This window comes from Hypanus sabinus, chromosome 5 (assembly GCF_030144855.1).
Source record: "Hypanus sabinus isolate sHypSab1 chromosome 5, sHypSab1.hap1, whole genome shotgun sequence".
In the NCBI taxonomy this organism is placed as follows: domain Eukaryota; kingdom Metazoa; phylum Chordata; class Chondrichthyes; order Myliobatiformes; family Dasyatidae; genus Hypanus; species Hypanus sabinus.
The window spans coordinates 21,474,281-21,497,487 of NC_082710.1; the positions used below are offsets into that span (position 1 = coordinate 21,474,281).

At 40.8% G+C, this 23,207-nt stretch overlaps 2 protein-coding genes across 2 annotated transcripts in view; both read right to left on the bottom strand.

The window, feature by feature from the left end:
• Positions 1 to 23,207, bottom strand: part of fbxl17 (F-box and leucine-rich repeat protein 17) — a 706,116-nt gene that overhangs the window by 466,455 nt on the left and 216,454 nt on the right. Inside the window, exon 6 of the mRNA XM_059969495.1 lies at positions 235 to 342. Within this exon, the coding sequence (XP_059825478.1) occupies positions 235 to 342 (108 nt within the window). The remainder of the gene's footprint in view (positions 1 to 234; positions 343 to 23,207) is intronic.
• LOC132393977 (general transcription factor II-I repeat domain-containing protein 2-like) overlaps positions 1 to 23,207 on the bottom strand; it is a 210,513-nt gene that overhangs the window by 171,137 nt on the left and 16,169 nt on the right. The gene's annotated exons all lie outside the window — the stretch shown is intronic.

Genomic DNA, 23,207 nt, shown 5'->3' on the forward strand with positions numbered 1-23,207 from the left:
TTCAGGATATCATTTATGTACCCTATTGCATGCATAATCCAGACATAAATCCTTCAAAGATATTTCATCAAGTTTTCATTTTACAGAAGTCCAAACCCACCTTATAAAAGTGGAGTGCAAGAGAACTGTTATTTCTGTCCTCATGTCTAACTTCATGTTTATTCAGAAATATGGTTACAGATTTAGCAGTAATTATAAAGATTTATAATAAATGGTTGTTATCCCACCACTTACCCTAGTGAGGTGAATGACTCCTTGGGATGTGACAGAGCAGCCCATAAAACCCACATACTGCAGCAGAGGACAATGTTCTGCAAATGTTTTCACCGATTTATCTGTCACCTGCAGGAAGAATAAAACAAAAACAATTAATGTGACATTTATCCAGCAGTTGAACAATACATTCATCAACAGAAAAAAGTTTTAACCAACTTTATAGTTCAAGTTAATTTGAAAGAACATTTTGCTTAAAGGACATTACGTTGAAATTTATCCGTAAAACTGCTCACAATTGCTTCATTTTAACTGCTTCTAAAAGCTTTTGTTTTGCCAATGACACCCTGAGCAAAAAAAGTTCACATTAACAAATAAATGAAGTACTTAAATGCATAGGAGCCATGAGAAAAGAACAAAATAATTTGCAAATATGGACAAACATTTGCTAAAAATACTAATATTATATTCAGCCAAGCTTCCAAAATTTTATAAAAAAGTGCTAATTTTTTAAAAATCAATCTCTCTATCCAAAAAAATAGACAGCCACCATTCTTATTCCACTAAATGCCTCTCTTATACCTTACCCCTTTTCTCTTTATTGTTTGCTTTGTTGAGTTTTAGTCCATCTTAACTATCCTGTCTTGTATTCTTCACACATCAAGATAAACAATGTTTTTAAATCAATAAAATATAGCAGCAAATAGATACATTTGACAGCCATTTATATTAGAAGGTTATGAAATGAGCTTCCCTGAAGATTCCATTGACAAAATCAATGACAGGTGTTGTATCAGTTAACCACAAATGAGAGGGCAGCCAGGGAAGGAGGGGTTAACCCACTAAAATGGTGAGCAATGTGAGCGAGATCCTAAATGAATACTTTTAATCTGCATTCACCCTTGGAGAAGGACATAAAGGAATCAGGATCATGTTTATTATCACAGACATATGTTGTGAAATTTATTTTGTGGCAGCAGTGCAGTACAAGACATAAAAAGAATTTATGACATCTAAAATAAAAAAAATGCAAAAGACAAATAGGTCATGAACCATTCAGAAATCTGATAGCAGAGGGGAAGGAGCTGTTCCTAAAATATTGAATGTGTCTTCAGGCTCCTGTATCTCCTGTCTGATGGTAGTAATGAGAAGACATCATATCCTGGATGGTGAGATTCCTTAATGATGAATGCTTCCTTCTTGATGTACTGCCTTCTGAAGATTTTCTTGATGGTGGGTTGGCTTGTACCTGTGATGGAGTTGGCTAAGTCTACAATCCTCCACAGCCTTTTTCAGACTTGTGCGTTGGAGCCTCCATATCAGACAATGATGCAACCAGTCAAAATGTTTTCCACAGTAAATCTGTAGAAACTTGCCAGAGTCTTTGGTGACATACCAAACCTCCTCAAACTCATAATAACAAATAGCTGCTGACATGCTTTCTTTGGAATTGCATCAACATGTTGAACCCAAAATGGATCCTCTGAGATATTGACAGCCAGGAACTCGATGCTGCTCACCCTTTTCACTACTGACTCCTCGATGAAGACAGGGAGAAGTTCGCCTGACTTCTCCTTCCTGAAGTCCACTGTCAGTACAACCATCTTGCTGACACTGAGTGCAAGCCCTTACACTTTTGCACAGTACTGTAGAAATTTTATGCATTGCATTGTACTACTGCCACAAAAAAAAAATTCATGACATTTGTGAGTAGTGATAAACCTGATTTTGATATGATGTTTTTAAATTGTGGATTGATAGTGGGAAAGGGGCAGGGAGAGGTGTACCATGGTTGGGAAAAGGGGAAGGGAGAGAGGAGGGAGTGGGAAGCAACAGAGACACATTCTCAATAAACCGATTGTTTGAAATCAAATTACCTTGTCTGGTGTCTCAGGGCTGGGTGCGTCTGTATCAACACTAACCCGCCTCTGGCACTCATTCTCTGCCACCTGTCCCACACTCATCTAGTAATGCTCCGCACTCGCCATTCTCAATATCCTTTACTCCCACCAGAATTCCAAACTGGCTTTCCACTCCACATTGACAAATAGAGTACTGTGCAAAAGTCTTAGGTACATATATACAGTTCGTGCACCTAAGACTTTTGCACAGTACTGTTTTCACTGCTATATCCCTAAAAGATGGTAAGTTCAGGGAAGGGTACATGGATATTCAAGAGTATGCCTTACTGTGGATTTGTTGGACATCACAAAATAGTTAAAAGTAAACAGATGCACAAGATGGGCAGAACTGGATGAGCTCTTGCCCAGTTTGGTTGGGAAGCAATGGAGGAAATAGGTTGGACATTGGGAAAATTTCTGCTTCTTCGTTAAGATGCTGAGGTGCTGGGAGACTGGGGGACGTCTAATATGGTTTCTTTATTTAAAATGGGGAAATACTTGACAAAATCCTTGCTCACTAATTTAATTGTGTTTCTGAGGAGATAACGAAGAAGGTTGATGAAGGCATGGCAGTAGATGCAGTCTCTATATGAATTTTTGTAAAGTGTTTGCCAAGATCCATGTGGTAGACTGGGCACAAGATTAAGACACATGGGATTCAAGGTGCACTGACTAACTGGATCCAAAATAAGGGGTAGGGCATATGCGGTAAACGCTAAGGTGCTGAGGGATGTTGATGAAAAGAACCTTGAGTTTCAAGTCTATAGATCCTTGAAAACCGAAAGTAGATAACATTACAGCATCCTAGCCTTTATAGGTTGGGCCATAGATTAAAAAGTTGCAATGTAAAAAATTATTAGAACACACTGGGTGTACAGCTCAGGTCTCCAAACTATAGGCAGAATATGGTTGTGTTGGAGAGAGTGCAGGACGTCCATCAGTTGGGGGACTTTAGTTAGGGGGAGAAATTGGATAAACAAGAGGCAAACAGTTGAAGTCAGAAGTTCACATACACCTTAGCCAAATACATTTAAACTCAGTTTTTCACAATTCCTAATATTTAATCCTAGAAAACATTTCCTGTCTTAGGTCAGTTAGGATCACTACTTTAAGAATATGAAATGTCAGAATAATAGCAGAGAGAATGAATTATTTCAGTTTTTATTTCGTTCATCACATTCCCAGTGGGTTAGAAGTTTACATGCATTTTGTTAGTATTTGGTAGCATTGTGCTTAAATTGTTTAACTTGGTTCAAACGTTTTGGGTCGCCTTCCACAATCTTCTCACAATAAGTTGCTAAAATTTTGTTCCATTCCTCCAGACAGAACTCGTGTAACTGAGTCAGGTGTGTAGGCCTCCTTGCTCGCAAACGCTTTTTCAGTTCTGCCCACAAATTTTCTATTGGATTGAGGTCAGGGCTTTGTGGTGGCAACTCCAATACCTTGACTTTGTTGTCCTTAAGCAATTTTGCCACAACTTTGGAGGTATGCTTGGGGTCATTGTCCATTTGGAAAACCCATCTGCAACCGAACTTTAACCTCCTGGCTGATGTCTTGAGATGTTGCTTCAATATATCCACATAGTTTTTCTTCCTCATGATGCCATCTATTCTGTGAAGTGCACCAGTCCCTCCTGCAGCAAAGCACCCCCACAACATGATGCTGCCACCCCTCTGTATCACGATTGGGATGGTGTTCTTCGGCTTGCAAGCCTCACCCTTTTTCCTCCAAACATAACGATGGTCATTATGGCCAGCAGTTCAATTTTTGTTTCTTCAGACCAGAGGACATTTCTCCAAAAAGTAAGAACTTTGTCCCCATGTGCACTTGCAAACTGTAGTTTGGCTTTTTTATGGCGGTTTTGAAGCAGTGGCTTCTTCCGTGCTGAGCAGCCTTTCAGGTTATGGCAATATAGGACTCGTTTTACTGTGGATATAGATATTTGTCTACCTGTTTCCTCCAGCATCTTCACAAGGTCCTTTGCTGTTGTTCTGGGATTGATTTGCACTTTTTGCGCCAAAGTACGTTCATCTCTAGGAGACAGAATGTATCTCCTTCCTGAGCAGTATGACAGCTGCATGGTTCCATGGTGTTTATACTTGCGTATTATTATTTGTACAGATAAACGTGGTACCTTCAGGCATTCGGAAATTGCTTCCAAGGATGAACCAGACTTGTGGAGGTCCACAATTTTTTTTCTGAGGTCTGATTTCTGATTTCTTTTGATTTTGTTTGTAAACTACTGACCCACTGGAATTGTGATATAGTCAATTAAAAGTGAAATAATCTGTCTGTAAACAATTGTTGGAAAAATTACTCATGTCATGCACAAAGTAAATGTCCTCAGCGTCTTGCCAAAACTATAGTTTGCTAATACGAAATCTGTGGCATGGTTAAACAATGAGTTTTAATTACTTCAACCTAAGTGTATGTACACTTCTGACTTCAGCTGTAGGTTTAAGGTAATAGGGTAAAGTTTGTTTTACATAGAGTGGTTGATATCTGGAAATAGCTGACAGAGGTGGTGCTAGAGTCAGATACAATCTTTACATTTAAGAGACATTTAGGAAAGCACAAATTAGAAAAATGATGAAAAGTACAGGGATGTTCATCCTGGGCAAACTAATGTTTAAAGCACACATTACTAATAGCACAATGTTACATGATCACAGTGTCACTCATTTTAGAAAGTTCTATCAACATTGATAAGGCAATTCTTTCAATATATAAAATGTATATATTTTCTACATATTGTCATCCAAGTACTTTTAATAGCTGACAATCAAAATACACTACTGGATTATTTCGCAAACACGAGGAAATCTGCAGATGCTGGAAATTCAAGCAACACACACAAAATGCTGGTGGAATGCAGCAGGCCAGGCAGCATCTATAGGGAGAAGCACTGTTGATGTTTCGGGCTGAGACCCTTCGACAGTGCTTCTCCCTATAGATGCTGCCTGGCCTGCTGTGTTCCACCAGCATTCTGTGTGTGTTGACTGGATTATTTCATTGACTGTGTCCTGACAGGCAATAGCTGGCAAGAAACAACTTGAACGTCTATTCTTCTTTGAACAGAAAACAGAAAAATATCCCAAGGCACATAATAAAGGTGTAATCAAAATATGGACCCCCAAGTTGAATGTTGATGGAAGAAAGATCAAAAACTTGGTTAAAGGAATAGATCTAAAGAAGGGTCTTAAAGGAGTGCAAGCTGGAAATGGAAGATGAAAAAAGGACAAAATTACCTCAAGAAACCCAGTGCATGGAAGCTGAAGGCATTGCTGCCAGTAGAAGGGTGAAAATAGGGGGGGGTTTGCTTTGAAAATCAGAGTTTGAGGAGTGGCCAATCATACAAAAATGAGCTGCTGGATTTCTTGAGGGCCTTAATTAGAGGGATGAAACAGTGATGGAATTTAAACACAAACGGGGGACTCATTCTATGTGTTCAGCAATGGGGAGCCAAAATAAATTAACAATGACAGACTGGGCAAGACAGATATACTTAACAGAGATTTGGAAGCTCACAGAACATGGACAGCATCCTCGAGTCTTGAGCTTAACAAACTAAGATTAAGGTTTCACCAAAAGCAAACTGAGAAAAGGTCTCATTATGACAAGATTACAAAACTGTAAGTAAATCGTCTTTGGTATTGGCCACTAAACAGTGTGGGAATTACAGCCCGTTGTTAAAGAGAAAAGTTTCGCTTAAACCTGAGGAAACAAGTAATCTTGAACCAAAACTAATAGTTGATACTATAAACCTGGGCCCACATACCACAATGACAGACTGGTTGACCCAAACAAAGTGAAAATTATCAACATCCTGGAAAGCTGAGCTTCTGAATTCAGTATCATAGACAACAGGATATGGTTTTTGGCTTCCCTCCAGAAGGCAAAACAACGGGAGCATGAAACTTCCTGAAAATTGTCTCATAGTTTTTGCATTTGTACATGAAGCAGCATGAAACAACATTTCATTTGTGCAAAAATCTCATTATTAAAAATAGATCTTAGTAAAATAAAATGGCATTAATGAAAAAGATAAATCTTTCTGGTATTCAACATTAATGCAAGGGCTTTCTGTTCAATTTATAGCACAGCAAGTAGTAAAACTGAATACAGTAAAGTTTGAGCTGGCAATGGTCACCAGGTTAAAACAAAATGATCAGGAAAGTTGCAGGATTGTCATAAAAATCTGTGTTCAGCCACAGAACTTCTAGCCAACAGGTAGATTTGTCATTGCTCAATTGATCAACAGGACAACATGGGATGGTCAGGAACTATGACCTTACCAGGATCACCCTTATAAGAATCCCTTATTGTTTGCTTTTGGTGGCTGCACCTGCTGTTGGCCATTGTGCAGCAATATTAATATTTTTATTTAATTATAAATGAGGTATTTTCAAGGTCTAAGCAGGACATAATATCACTAAGCTATTGAGCATGAGTGGGTGGGGCAGCATCTCTCCACCTAAGAAAAACTAACCATCTAGCCAAAAGAGAGGCAAAAGATAATGTTCTACATTTAATTGGACTCAAATGCATGTCTACTTCACCGGAAGGTGCCAAAAAGAGCAATCAGAGGATTAGGTTCTAAGTGGCAATTAAGAATATGGGATAAAGTTAAAAAAAACTTCTCTCCAGAATTTCTCTAGACTAGGACAACCCCGGTACATATGAATAAGAGAAGCCTCGCGCCCCCTTTACATTTGTCACGAACGGGACTAATGTCAGGATAAAACTGCGATAATTTAGTTTCAGACATATGGGCCTTATGTACAACCTTAAACTGCAAAAGGTGGTGGTGAGCACATAAAGAGGTTGAGTTAACTGACTTAAGAATTGAATCCCAAACCTCATCAGACAAAGGAATATTTAAATCATGCTCCCAGGCAGTTCTAATTTAATCGAACAGGGCATGCCTCAAGATCATTAACTTATCATGAATAGTAGATATTAAACCTTTGCCCAATGTATTAATACAAAGAAACAGGCCCACAACCTTTTTCTCGGGCATCTCAGGAAAGTTTGATATTAGAGGATTAATGAAATGTCTAATTTGAAGATATCTAAAGAAGTGAGTATTAGGTAGGTTAAACTTTGCAGACAGTTGTTGAAAAGTTGCAAAACGATTATCTGTGAAAAGATCTTCAAAGCGCCTAATGCCATTTCTGTACCAATCATGAAATGTTGAGTCTTGCATAGAAGGTAGGAAAAGATGATTGTGTAAAATAGAACTAGAGAGAGAGAAACCATGAAGGCCATTATATTTTCTGAACTGAGCCCGTAGTCTCAGAGTATGTCTAAAAAGAGGATTAACATTTAGTCTAGGCGAGTGACAAGGAAGTGAGGATTCAAGAAGTGCAGAAATGGAGAGATCCTTACTAGAGTTCAACCCCACTGCCACGCATTTGGGCAGTCAGGCTGATTATGAAATAAGGACCAAAAAGTAAGACAATGAATATTGGCTGCCCAATAATATAAATGAAAATTAGGCAAGGCCATACCACCTTGCTTTTTAGGTTTTTGAAGGTGAGCCTTGTTAAGTCTGGAATGTTTGCCCTTCCATAGATAGGATGAAATAATAGAATCTAACGAATCAAAAAAAGATTCATTATTCACCTCTCATTCGGACATAAAGTTTCATAAGGTGTGGGGACCTTGAATAATTTTGTAACTCCTCTTTAGATTAAGTTTATCCTTTTTTTGTGCTATAATCTCTTAATTTCAGCTTTTTTTATGATTTTTTTTGATGTGAATTACATTATAGTTTTGGTAGTAGGCACTATATTTTTTAATATATATTTACAGCTCTGTGGGGTCAAACGTTCCGATTAAATTTCTCTTTTACACATTAAAATGGTTGGCCTGTGGCGACCCACTTTCTGCGCAGGTGAACCGGCTCACAAATAGTCAGCACGCGGGGGGAAGACTTTGGTAATGCACCGCTGACGTCATTTCCGCCCGGAGAGGGCGGGCGCTAGGGATTAAATGCCAGCGCCACAAAGTTTGAATAAACTAGTCTCAAAGCGACTTACCGACTGCGTGTCGTTATTTCAGCGCTGTGTGTAGCACATTGCTACATTGGTGACCCCGACGGTCCAAACGAGATTTGGACCAAAGATGACCGACTCTTCACCTGTTCACGTAGTTTCGCTAAAACTGCCAACTTTCTGGACACTGCGACTACGCGTGTGGTTTAGCCAAGCAGAAGCCCAGTTCCAGATTCAGCAGATATCCTCTAATTCCACGTGTTACTATCACGTGGTGAGCGCCCTTGACCAGGAGACGGCCGCCCAGGTTGCAGATTTCATACAGTCGCCCCCGGAAGAAGACAAATATGAAGCATTCAAAGTGCTGCTTATTGGGACCTTTGGCCTCTCGCGGCGTGAGCGGGGTGCCCGCCTGCTTCACCTGGACGGTTTGGGAGACAGACTGCCGTCAGCATTGATGAACGAGATGCTGTCCCTGGCTGATGGACACAAGCCCTGCCTCATGTTTGAGCAAGCGTTCCTAGAGCAACTGCACGGGGACATACATCTGCTGCTGGCCGACGCAGATTTCAGCGACCCCCGGAAGGTGGCAGCCCGGGCAGACGTGCTGTGGAAAGTCAAGAGGGAGAGCTTGGCGTCCGTCGGTCAGATTACCAGGCCATGCACCCAACAGCAGACCAGACCAGGCCCGGCAGGGGAGCGCATACAACACAGAGGCAGGAGTGAGGAGGACAATGATCAGTGGTGTTTCTACCACCAGCGGTGGCGCACAAAAGCCCGCCATTGTCGCCCGCCCTGCAAGGGCCAGGGCCAAGGCCAGCTGCCACTAATGACTATGGCGGCTGGCCACCAGGACAGCCTCTTGAACGTCTGGGACAAACAGTCGGGACACCACTTCTTGGTCGACACCGGAGCAGAAATCAGCATCTTGCCCCCGACGGGGTAGGACACCCGCAACAGGAAGCCAGGACCCAACCTGAGGGCCGCAAACGGCAGCATGATATGGACCTACGGCACCCGCACAGTGCAGCTGCATTTCAGCGCCAGCCGCTTCACATGGGACTTCACACTGGCCGTGGTGGCCCAACCACTTCTGGGGGCGGACTTCTTGTGAGCTCACAGCCTGCTAGTTGACTTGCAAGACTGGTACATGCCGAGACTTTCCAGACGTTCTCCCTGGGTGAAGCCAAGTTGCCGGCCCCACACCTGGACTCCATCACACTGTCGGACAACGAATTCACCAGAATCCTGGCGGACTTTACATCGATTCTGGCACCGCAGTTCATGGCAGCCATGCCCAGACATAGGGTTCAGCACCACATCCCAACCAAGGGACCACCCCTCCACGCCCGCACATGAAGGCTCCCCTGGAAAAGCTCAGCCTGGCGAAGGAGGAGTTCAAGAGGATGGAGGAATTGGGGATCGTACGGAGGTCAGACAGCCTATGGGCCTCCACCCTGCACATGGTGCCCAAAGCAGCTGGGGGTTGGAGACCATGCGGTGACTACCACAGACTGAACGAGGCTACAACTCCAGACCGCTACCCCGTGCCACACATGCAGGACTTTGCAGCAAACCTGCACAGGGCAAGAATATTTTCCAACGTAGACCTCGTCCGGGGATACCATCAAATCCCAGTACACCCTGAAGACATCCCCAAAACAGCACTCATCACCCCGTTCGGCCTGTTCAAGTTCCTCCGAATGCCATTCGGCCTTAAGAATGCCGCACAGACATTCCAGTGGCTAATGGATGCGGTGGGATGTGACCTGGACTTTGCGTTCATCTATTTGGACGACATCCTTATAGCCAGCAGTAGTCGCCAGGAGCATCTGTCCCATCTCCACCAGCTCTACTCCCACTTGAGTGATTTCGGCCTCACGATCAACCCAGCCGAATGCCAGTTCAGTCTCGATACCATTGACTTCCTGGGCCACAGGATTACCAAAGACAGGGCAACACCTCTGCCCGCCAAGGTAGACGCGATCCGCCACTTTGCCCGGCCCAACACGGTCACAGGCCTGCAGGAGTTCGTTGGTATGGTGAACTTCTACCACCGTTTCCTACCCTCAGCAGCCCGTATCATGCGCCCTTTGTACACCTTGATGTCGGGTAAAGGCACGGACATTACTTGGGACGAGGAGGCCGCGGCCGCTTTAGTTGAAGCCAAGGAAGCCTTGGCAGATGCCGCGATGCTGGTGACCCCAGAACGGACGTTCTGACCGCACTCATGGTGGACGCATCCGACACACCAGTCGGTGGGGTGCTGGAGCAGCTCATCGAGGGGCGCTGGCAACCCTTGGCGTTCTTCAGCAAGCACCTACAACCACCCAAACTCAAGTACAGTGCTTTCGACCCAGAGCTGTTGGCACTGTATCTGGCAATCTGGTATTTCAGGTACTTCTTAGAAGGCAGGCCGTTCACTGCATTCACAGACCACAAACCGTTGACCTTCGCATCCACGAAGGTGTCCGATCCCTGGTCAGCTCGCTAGCAGCATCCAGCATGTTTCAGGAAAGGACAACATCGTGGCGGATGCACTCTCCAGACCAGCTGTCCAGGCCCTGTCCCTGGGGGTGGACTATGCAGCATTGGCAGAGGCGCAGCAGGCAGTCAAGATACCCAGCTACAGGACTGCAGTCTTGGGTTTGCAACTGCAGGACTTTCTCGTAGGCCCAGGTGAGAGGACCCTCCTGTGCGACGTGGCTACCAGCCAACCTCGCCCCATCGCCCCGGCAGCCTGGAGGCGGCAAGTTTTTGATTCCATACACGGTTTGGCGCACCCATCTATCAGGACAAGCGTCCAGCTGGTCTCCAGCAAGTTCGTGTGGCACGGACTTCGCAAGCAGGTCAGTGAATGAGCCAGAACATGCGCACGGTGCCAAACAGCCAAGGTGCAGTGGCACACTAAAGCCCCGCCGCAGCAGTTCGAACCCACCCACCGGACGTTCGACCACATTCATGTGGATATCGTGGGCCCCCTACCAGTGTCCCGAGGAGCGCGGTACCTCCTAACTATGGTAGACTGGTTCACGAGGTGGCCAGAGGCGGTCCCGCTCACTGACACATCTGCCGATTCCTGCACCTGAGCACTGATTGCAACCTGGGTAGCATGTTTTGGAGTACCGGCCCACATTAACTCCAACAGAGGCGCCCAGTTCACTTCCAGCCTGTGGTCGGCTGTGGCCAGCCTGTCGGGAACGCAGCTACACCACACTACTGCCTACCACCCACAGTCGAACGGACTAGTGGAATGCTTCCACCGTCACTTGAAGTCGTCTCTCATGGCCCGCCTGAGAGGACCTAACTGGGTGGACGAGCATCCCTGGGTCCTGCTTGGAATTCGTACAGCGCCCAAAAAGGATCTGCACGCCTCGTCGGCCGAGTTGGTGTACAGCGCACCCCTGGCCGTCCCGGGAGAGTTCATACCAGCCCCAAGGGGGCAAGAGGAAGAACTGGACAGACTACTCGAAAGGCCCAGCAACCTGGCCCCCATGCCGACTTCACAGCACGGATGGACTCCGACCCATGTACCCAAAGGCCTGCAGGACTGTAAGTTTGTGTTTGTACGAAGAGGCGGACACCGGGCACCGCTACAGCGGCCATATGAGGAACAGTTGAAGGTGATCAACAACAACGGGTCCACATACTTTCTGGACATTGGGGGGAGAGAGGAGGTTTTCACGGTGGACCAACTCAAACCAGCCCATGTGGACTTGGTGCAGCCGGTCGAGGTTCAGGCACCGCGGCACAGAGGCAGACCTCCTACAGGCTGATCCAGACTGTGGACATTGGGGGGTGTATCACCAGTTCTGGGGGGGCGGGGGGGGGGGGTATGTGGCGACCCACTTTCTGCACAGGCGAACCGGCTCACAAATAGCCAGCACGCGTAGGGAGACTTTGGTAATGCACCTCTGATGTAATTTCCGCCCGCAGAGGTGGAATGCCAGCGCCATGAAGTTTGAATAAACTAGTCTCGAAGCGACTTACTGACTGCATGTTGTTATTTCAGCGCTGTGTGTAGTACATCGCTACAGGCCTAGAGTTTTGTAGTGGGAGGGTAGGGAGGACACTAACTTTATATGATTCTATTTTGGGTGTTTTTTCCTTATTGCTATGAATTATATATTAGACACGTTTGTTTTGCACCGTATAAATCTCCATTTTGTTGATTTTTTTGTTGTATTGTAGAAACTCACAAAAAATTAATTAAAAAATATAAATGAGGTATTTCAGAGAAGTAATCCTTTTCATTATTAACCATTAGTTCATGCAAAAAATAATTTTCCAAGGCAAAAGTGCACACGACGAACAGAAGGTTGAATCTGGCCTTAAGAGGTTCAGATTTGATAGAGGGTGATAAAAAGAAATGCAATCTGGAACCCAACATCTGGCAGCTGCCAAAGATTCCCTATGCTTCATGTTAACGCGTACAAAAGGCATAGCAAAATAGGGGATACAGTCATTTAAACACACAGAAATTAAAAAAGCTGAAGAGCATTGCACTGATGTTATGCAGAACCACACATCATACATAGATTGTAATAAGCCTGTATCATGTTACCCTGCTGCAGTCAGTTGCAAAAACAAATACAAGCTTACAACATTCCCCACTGTCGTAAGGAATGCCCTTGTAGTCATATGCTATTCCTTCTGATTTTTCCTTCTTGGCTGAGCACGGGGCAGGACCTAGCACTAAACTGATAGATTAAACTGTATAAAGTTCCTCTAATGTGGGCCAGAAAGGGAAACGTATTTTTTATTTTTATTAAATAATATCTGTTAAACACTTTTTCAAATATATGTATAATTGCTTTATTTTTAATTATCTGAAACAACATCAATGTCTTTGAATTTAGTGGCCACGCCAGCAAAGCCTCCAGCTCAGCGAGACTAACTGAGGTAGCAGATGTTTAGTTCATTAGAGGGCATTGCACATGGGGCAAGATGGAGGAATGGGCTTTGTTGAGCTTGATCTTGTCCAATATGCCAGAGAGAGTTTGAAGCAGAATGCTGGAGGATACTCCTTGAGCTATAGATAATTCTCATTGGCCCTGACAGAAAACTGCCGAGTGAACTTTAATGAACTCCTTAATTTTTTTGAAAATTTTACAACTTTCCTCCAGCAAACTCCTGGGGTGCTTATTCGAACTTACAGGGAATGGAAGCATATCAAATAAGGCAATCCTCAACCATAGTCACATTTTGCACCAGCAGCAGTGTTAATTGCAAAAAACTGAACACAAACTTGCATTTGATCTAATATTTATAAACCTGATGAGCACACGTAATCCTATAGTCTCAGAGGAAGGCTTTTACTTTGCAATCCTTTTCTTATTAGCACAATGATATTTTGTGAATGACATGGATGAACAGACTTAATAGCAGTAAATAATGGAAATCTTCTCGAATAAACAATATCCTCCTGTAATAGTCAATGATTATGCACAATAAAGTAGCTCGGCCTGAATACATATCATCACAATCCATAAGCAAATTATACTCAAATATAACATTGAATATTCATAGACCTAGCTGAAGGACCACAGTACAGCTCGTCCCTGAGTTATGAACGTTCAACTTACGAAGAACTTATATTTACAAACGGCCTGCCATAAAGCCTATTACATATATTAAAAATTCGTCTGCTCGAAGAACACTGTCTGATATTTTAAGTTAGATCATGTTGCCATTAACACTGTGTTGAGTGTGTAACTTTGTATTTGTCTTAAATTTTCTTAGCAAGATTCACCCTGACCCCCACTTCTCCAGTCAGCACCACCCCCACTTGTCCCATTTAACCTGTCTCAGTGCGGGTGGACTTTAAGGCCCGAGGGAGCTCAGGACCTGCCACCTGCAGCTACTGCTGAATCCGCAGTGCTTCTGTTCCGTTGCCAGAAAATGATCACAATTGAAAATAAAATAGAAATAATAAAGCAATTGGAAAGAGGTGAAATGCCATCAGTCATTGGAAAAGTACTAGGCCACAGTTGGTCAATGATCGGAACAATTTTAAAGGATAAAGTGAGAATAATGGAGTATGTGAAAGGCCCTGTCCTGATGAAAGCTACAATTATTACTAAGCAATGCAATGGTTTAATTATTGAAATACATACATTTCTTAAGTGTTTTATATGCATAGAAAGGTAAAATATATAATACAGACTAAAACCAACTTTTGACTAACTGACACTAAATAATACCAGATGTACCTGTTCCAAGTTACATACAGTTTTATTGCATCATCATTAAGGGTTAAAAAGTGAAGTATAAATGCTGATAGTCTAAAGGAGGATTTTCCAGAGTTTGAGGTCAGGACTGCTGAAGTCATGGTTGCTAAAGATGGACAAATTAATACTGGGAATGAAGAACAGGTCAGAGCGCAGAGATCTCAAAAGCATGGTGAATATCATAAAGGCAGTAGACAGCAAGGCCATGAAGGGCTTGCAATAAAGGGATGAAAACTTTGGAATCAAGACATTCCTAGACTGAACCTAAATGTACTTCAGAAAGCAGAAAGGTAATGAATGAATGAACTTGGCAAAAGGCTATCAACCAGAAATTATAATTGTTGCTTTCTCCATTGAAGCTGCCTGACTTGCTGAGTGTTTACAGTGTTTAATGCTTATGCTTTAAACTTCTACCATCTGCTTTTCAAACCTTGATACATTTTCAAATAAAAGTACTTGTGGTTTTGATATGTTTATGTTCATCAAGGATGGAACTCAATCCTGACGGAACAGCTATCCAACCTGATTAACTTCACCCTCAAGAAATCAGTGGCATCTGATAAGGAGTTAACCAATCAAGTGCCTTGTGAATATTTGCTGATACTGGCCAGACAGCAAACTGCATTATTGATTTATAGATTAAGTGCTTTGTGCTTGCAAAGACAAGAAAAATAAGGCATATTATTGCTCTGCACTATCAGTTATAGCTGGCCATTAATTTAATGCTGAGCTCAGAAAATGCTCACAGTTCTCATGGCAAATCATCAGTACTGGTATTTGATGTTCACGTAGTAGAAAACACATGGAAAAAAATTGTAACTGAATCTATTAGTTCAAGAAATTATTTTAACTTGTCTGCTTCCCTTCAAGGGCATAGGATTTGGTAGGGAATATAGAACAGAAACCCTCTACCTGGGGTTTGTGTTCCTATGAATTTTATTTTGCATTTCAAATTTTTGTTGAATGGTTTGGGGATTCTGTGAAGACAAATTTTGATTACTTCGGCAGCTGTAATGCGAGGCTTGCTATACCCCTTCTGCGTTTTTTTTTACATGTAAAAACCTGAGTTACCAAACAAAAACTCTGATTCGTAACATCTGTGTAGATGTGAAAGATAAAGAGAGAGGGTGAGTGAAAGAGGCAGACTGAAAGAAAAAGTAGATACACACAGAAATGTCAGCAAAATCCGGGCAGGTATATTCTTCAGTTATTGTATTAAAGTTGAACTTTTAAAACAAAGGTTTTTGTTGGAAGCAATCAATCAACAGGAAATACACAAATAAATTTAAGAAGGCAAGGATCTTAACTGGGGCATCTGACCTATGGTATTGTCCTTGCAGTAATGCAAAAGGAAGATGTGAATTATAAGCATAAGAATGAAAGATGATCATTTAATTCAGGATTTTTCAGCCCATTCAATTAGATCAGTATACTGTAATCTGAACCTTATTCCAATATACACAACAGTCAATGTTTTTTATTTTATGTTCTGACAATTTCAAAATGGGAAAAAAATACAGTAATGTCTTTTATCTCAGATTTTACATGGGATATACGGAAGTGGGTTCTGTAAATATCATCATGAAAAGAACCAGATATCTGAAAAAAAAACAAGTTTAATGAAATCTTATATTTTATTTTTAAATCACTGAATAACAAATTGTCTGTTTTCAAAAAACTGGCTGACGAAAGAAGATTACTAATTGAGACTGACAAAAATCCAATAAAGTTGATACTGCACTGTTCATAAGTATTCAGATGGGATTAACACAGTGCTATCTGGATTATTTTGGAATCAACTATCCTTTAAATTTTTGAACAGATGATTCAGTTATTGGGATATGTTAAGTCTCAACAGCAATCATATAAATTCCCGTTTAATTGAAATGTTGTTCTTCACTATTTTGTGAGCAAAATATAGTGTAGTCAGGTTAAAGCTGAAATGAACAATTGATCATTTAATTATATACTAAGTATTACTTATTGCCATTCCACCTCTTCAGCACCAAACTTTAACAATGACAAGTATGGAGTTCCTTTTAGGTTTTAATGGTTGAAGGCTTTTTAATATAATAAAATTAATGTTGCTTTCACTCTGGCTTCCATCTCTTTTTTTGTAATCCAGTCTTTTCTTTTGTGCTTTCATTTGACATTAAATCTGGCCAATCAAATTAACAAAACTATTCATATCTCCACATTTTTCATTATACAATCTGTTTAAGGAGATACATGGTGCAAAAGATCTTAGCTGCCTTGCAAGATGCACTACAATATTCACTGAACACTCCCTGTAGCTTATAGAAAAAAATCGCCATCAACATAAAAAAGAACTACCTAGTCTAGAGGGTGAATGGGGAGTAAGTAGTTGGGTGTTAGAGTGACTTATTGGCTACTCTTAACTAATGCTCAATTAATTGAAATTAGTGCATAAGGGACAGGAAAAGGATCAGCCCATTCCAGACAAACCATTTTCCTAGCAACTCCTAACATCCGTTGATTCTTCACCAACCCAGAAATCTATCAGTCTCTGCTTTTGAATGCAAGTATTACTGCCATACCACCACTTTAGCACTGAAATTTAACACAGTAAATAAATTTTAATGGTTGAATTTTACTTTCCTATGCAGCCTTCATTTTCTTTACATTTTGGCTCTTTGCCTCACTTCACCTCACCAAATCTTTCCTTCTGTGCATTATAGGGTCTGTAGAACAAGGTAGATGGGGTTGAGAATACTAGATTCATCCCTACCCTCTGCGTAAAGAAATGTATTTACAGGCTTAACTTTAGAAAAGTAGAAAAACAGAGGGCTATGCAGTAGGGAAATTCTACGCAGCTTCCAGAGTAGATTACTTGGAAGGCACAACATTGTGGGCTGAAGGGCCTGTAATGTGCTGTAGATTTTCTATGTTTTATGTTCTAAAAACTTACCTTAATTAATCATTTCAACATCATTTTTGCACCTCAGATGAAGAACAAAACCCCTCACCATACTCCTATCAATTGGTCACTCAGAAAACAGTCAATTTACAATGCAAGTTGCCAAAACAACCAAACATCATGAATGTATTCAAATAATGGATATCACCAGACTACTTGGCGAACATTGGCACCAGGTTTATTCACAGTTATGATATGCACTGAACACTGCATAAGTAGGAAACATGGTCAAGAATGACTGAGGACCAGTATAATGTACTTTCAACAGTAACCAGATAATAAAAATTATCATCCTTATGGTAGTGTTTTTTGTCTACCAACTCATTCAGGAAATTTGAGGACCACACAGTTAAAATTCAAATGTTAGTTCATGTAATTAAGTTAGATCCTGTAAATAAAAGACTGCAATTAATTAGAAACGTATGGATAAATTGTACACTTCCTTTTTATAGATAAACTTTCCTCTGTGTTTTTGCTAACCACAGGAAGCAGCATTTTCCTTATGTTCAAGCAGGACGTTTCAAGTTGCTTGTTGAAATCAGTTTAATGGGCTGATGTGCTTTTCTGAAATATTTAATACAATGCATGTATTTCTGAGTTTGTAATTCAAGGCTTTCAACATCTGAATCCACTACACGAAAGCATAAAAATCATTCATACCTTTAGCAGCATTCATCTTCTTCTGGACAAAAGATTTTGTGTTTCAAATCTTAATGTCAAACTACAAATACTCCAAATGCCAAAACACTTTGCATTCTCTTCAGTCATTAGTAATTTTCTTTTCCAATTTTCTCTTCATGTTCTTAATTCCTTTTCAGCAACATTCAATTGGCTTTCCAATTTTCTTATTTCTAATTCTTCCAATCAATGAAAATTACTTGTGCTTGTTCCTTACAAACCTTCAATTAAAAAATCTGAAGCTAAATCATAAAAATTCTCTTCACTCCAAATGGAATACATTACATAATGCAATGAAACTTAAGAATGTGCCAATGTTGGCTTTCAACTTGAGCTGAAGTTTAAACTTTTATTCCAATAGGTCAACTCTCATGAAAGGAATACTTAAAGCACATCTTAGAAGACATAAGCTAAACAACCAGGTTCTATGCTTGGATAATTAGGCTGGTGGAGCTACATGATCCAGTAGTTAAAACACTTTTTGGCAGGCTTTATATTACTTATACCCTATCATGACAGTAAAAGTTATTCTTGTTACTTATTTTATTCTTGATCATTTAAACTTTTCAACAAGTACACAAGTTAACTTTTCTCAATAGCCTTCCTAATCCAGTCAATTCAAGCAGAAATCTATGACAAGTGGCTGTGAAGATTTATTTTTCTGACACCCACTGTGAAGTAGGTGAGCATGAGATTTCAATGTTAGAACCTAATTAACATTGGATGTTCTGGGACAGATGCAGATATGATGCTTATTCTTGGGGTGGGAGGGGGGGAAGCTTCTGAATCACGTAAAATAAAATTGGGAGCTATGCGAAATTGTGAAAGACACCAAATTGTGGATAATGGTATCATTACTGCCAGAGAAGGGGACAATTTCAGAATAATGACATAAAATCTGTAATGTACGTTGGCTTCTTTCTAAGTTATCCTGCAGAACTGAAGTACCATTACATGATCAGAACCTATAGAAATTGTCTTTACCAACTCAGCCCTCTATGTGTCAATGCATAGTTTAGGATAAAACAGATTTTCAATATATTGATTGATAATAAGGTTCTCATTTCAGATTTCAGTTTTTTGCCCTCAATCAAAATCTAAACTTCTGTCACATTATGATCACTATTCCACAGTTAGGAAATTACGAATTAGTCCTATTTCATTATACATCACTGATTCTAAATAGCTTATTACCTGTTTAATTAACCAAGTATGATTTTAGAAAATTATCTTGAATACATGCCATAAACTCATTTTCAAGATTTCTTCTGTCAATTAAATTGAAGATTCAGGTCCATCATTATTGCAGTACTTCTTGAAGTACAACTACCATTAGCAAGACCACAGCCAACTTAAGCAATTCAACACACAATATGCTAGGGGAACTCAGTGGGTCAGACATTAATGGACCCTTTCCAGTTCGCTTTATCGCTCAAATCGATCCACTGTGATACAATAGCCTCTGTCCTCCACTCTGTCCCATTTCACCTGGAAAATGGGGTCTCATATGCCAGACTGCTGTTTATAGACTTCAGTTCAGCATTCAACACCATCATACCCCAGAAACTGGGAGGAAACTGTCTTGCGGGATCTCAACACCTCCATCTGCAATTTACTACTGGACTTCTTAACAGTAAGGCCACAGTCAATCTGTGTGGGCAGCAATGTTTCTTGTCCTACTACACTGAGTAGTGGCGCTCCCCAACGTTGTGTGCTCAGCCCGCTGCTGCTCACACTGTTAACGCGTGACTGTGTCACAGGATCCAGCTCAAACCGTGTCATCAAGTTTGCAAACGACACAACATTGTTGCGCCTTATCAAACATGATAACAAGATGATGTATAGAGAGGAAGTGGATTTGTGTGAGAAGATGAGCCTATGCATGAACGTGGAGAAGACAAAGGAAATCATTGGGGACTTCAGGAAGGTGCAGATGAACCATCCCCTCTGAAAATAACATGGCTCCTCTGTACAGAGAGTGAAGTGCACCAGGATCCTGGGAGTTCACATCACAGATGACCTCACCTGGTCCCTTAATATAACCTCTCTGAATATGAAGGTGCCTCCACTTCCTGAGAAGATTGAGGCAAGCAAGGCTCTCCCTCCCCCATCTTAACTGTGTCTTGACAAGTTGCATCTCCATCTAGTAAGGGAGCAGTTGAGCATCGGACCGGAAATCCGAACAAGGGACTCTGAGAACAACTGAGAGTATTATAGGAGTCTCCCTACCATCCATGAGGAACCTTTATCAGGGGTACAATGTACGCAGGGCCCTTGTATTATTAAGGATCCTGCCTATCCATCCAGTATCCTCTTTGACTTTCTACCACCCAGCAGGAATCTATGATGCATAAAAACAAGAACAGTCAGGATGAGAAAAGTTCCTTCCCCCAGGACATCAGGCTTCTGAACTCACAGCCACATTGTATTTTGAAGTGTCACTGGTTAATCTGTTCTGGACCTTACAATATTTAATATTAATGAACTTTAGTTTGTTGTATATGTGTGGTTCATCTGTATATTTTATCTTTACCTTCATAATTTATCATGTTTTATGTGTACTACTATTCTTTACACTCTGGTTTGAAGAAACATTATCTGGTTTCTATATTCATTATATGGTTATTTATGTTACCTACTTGTATGTAATTAAATAACAGTAAACTTGACTTGAATGGGGGAAATCATCAGTCGACATTTTGTCCAAAATCCTTTATGACACAAGCAGATGTTTTATAACACTTGATTTTCTTTACTTTCACTTAATGGCAATACCATATCCAGTGCACCACCAATATCTTGAACATTACATTGACCAGAAATTCACCTGAACCAGGGACATAAATACTAATATTTTCTTTAGGATATAATTTACTTCCTGATGCCCCAAAGCTTTTACACCATTCACAAGCCATGATAGAAAACATCCACTTGGTTTAAAGAGTGTTGCTCCAGTAGTTTTCAAGATGATTGACATCAAAATGGAAAATACAGTCCACTACCCGAATATTCATTTCCTCCACCAACTACATACAGTACAGTCGGCCCTCCATATCCGCGGGTTCCACACCCGCAGATTCAACCAACTACAAATCGGGAAAACCCAGAAGTTCTCCCTCCAGTACTTGTTGTTTGAGCACATACAAACTTTTTTCCTTGTTATTATTCCCTAAACAATACAGTATAACAACTATTTAAATAGCATTTACATTGTATTAGGTATTACTGTATAAGTAATCTAGAGATGATTTAAAGTACAGGCAGTCTTTAAATTGGATTTGTACATAAGCTGGAACAAGTACATCTGATATTATTTAGCGTCAGTTAGTCAAATGTTTGTCTTAGTATATAGTATATATTTTACCTTTCTATGCATATAAATCACCTAAGAAATGTATGTATTTCAATAAGTAAACCACTGTGTTGCTTAGTAATAATTGTAGCTTTCATCAGGGCATGCTCCATTATTCTCACTTTATCCTTTAAAATTGCTCCGATCGTTGACCAACCATAGCCTAACACTTTTCCAATGACCAATGGTGTTTCACCTCTTTCCGATCGCTTTATTATTTCTACTTTATTTTCAATCGTGATCATTTTCCATCAGTGGAACAGAAACACTGCAGATTCAGCAGCAGCAGTGGGCAGCGGGTCCTGAGCTCCACTGGGTCCTAAAGTCCACCGCACTGAGCCATCTTAAATAAGGGACTTGAGTATCTACATTTTTTGGTATCCGCAGGGGGTCCCGGAAGCAATCCTCCACGGAAAAGGAGGGCTGTCTGTAGTTTCAATGTGAAACATTCACAATATAATGTAGCATCTCAAAGCTACAATCTCTGTCTTCAAGAGCGAGACGGCTAACCTCCAAAGCAAACACTAATTAGGAACAGGAATCAGAATCAGGTTTATTAGCACTGACATGTGTTGTGAAATTTAGTTCTAGGGTAGCAGTGCAGTGCAATTCATTAAAAAAAACCCAGGTTACAATAAGAAATATAAAAATAATAGTGCAAAAAGAGATCAAAATAGTGTGGTAGTGTTCTGACATGGAAATAAATTGTCAGGTCTTCATTGCTGTTCTGCTTAAATCATGAAAGTCCTTACTTAACAACACTGTAGGAGTAACTTCAGCAGAGGGATTACCCTTCTTAAGGCAATTTAGGATGGCAATAAATTCAGGCCTTGCAGTGACATTCAGATCCTGAAATAATTAAAAGAAACACACCTGTTCATCCCTGACTATATTCCAATATTCTCTGCAAAAATCCTTTCTTACCTCAACCTGTATACAAGCAAATTGATGACTGTGTCCACTCCTCACCATACTTGTGCATATAACAATAAACTCAACTTGACATCTATAATAGGGTGAAATAAGGTTGCCATCATATGGGCAGTTAAGGTCTTTGCAATATGTTACCGATAATGTGAAGGCTATTTACTGTTGTATGGTCAGCCCTAAAGGCACAGACCAAACATAAAGAATATACAAGTAGAAAGAAAAAGGCAAGCAAAAATGGCCAGCCCTGATACAAACAGAAATAAAGAGCTATTTATCTAAAGTATTTTTCAAATTTTCATGTATTTTAACTAATTTATTTATTGAAAGTTAAATAGCTCTCTCTATTTTGATCTACCTATTAGTCTTTAAGCAAAACAACTAGGAACATAAGTCCCTGAATGGGCCATATATCCCTCTGAGCCTGTTCTGTTATTCAATTAGATTATAGATAATCCAACCTGTTCCTTATTTCCATATTCTTGTCTGAACCAAAGATTACCTTGCAGTCCAAAAATCTGTCTCAGCCTTGAACATCTTCAATAGCTCAACCAAGGCCTCATGTGCCTCTGCAAACAAAAAAATCCTCTTCACCCCCATCTTCAACAGACAATATCTTGATCTAAAACTGTGCCTCCTAGTTCTACAATCCCCTTCCTCAGAATTTTATATGTTTCAATAAGACCACCTCACATTCTTCTAAATACCAATGAGTACAACCCTGTCCTTCCATCGCACTTATCATGCAGAAAAGGCCAAATTACCCAATTTTATTCCAAGCACGAGAAGCACCGATGGAAACACACAGAGTCACCTCCTACTCCTCTGCATCAAATTCAACGTGTGCTAGTAAAATTAATTTACTTAAGACCAAGGTCTTCAGGTACTTACTTGACCTCAGCTCACAATAATTATCACCCATTACAGGTTATCATTAATTAAGTGTTAAATTTTAATTTTAATTTTCACTAT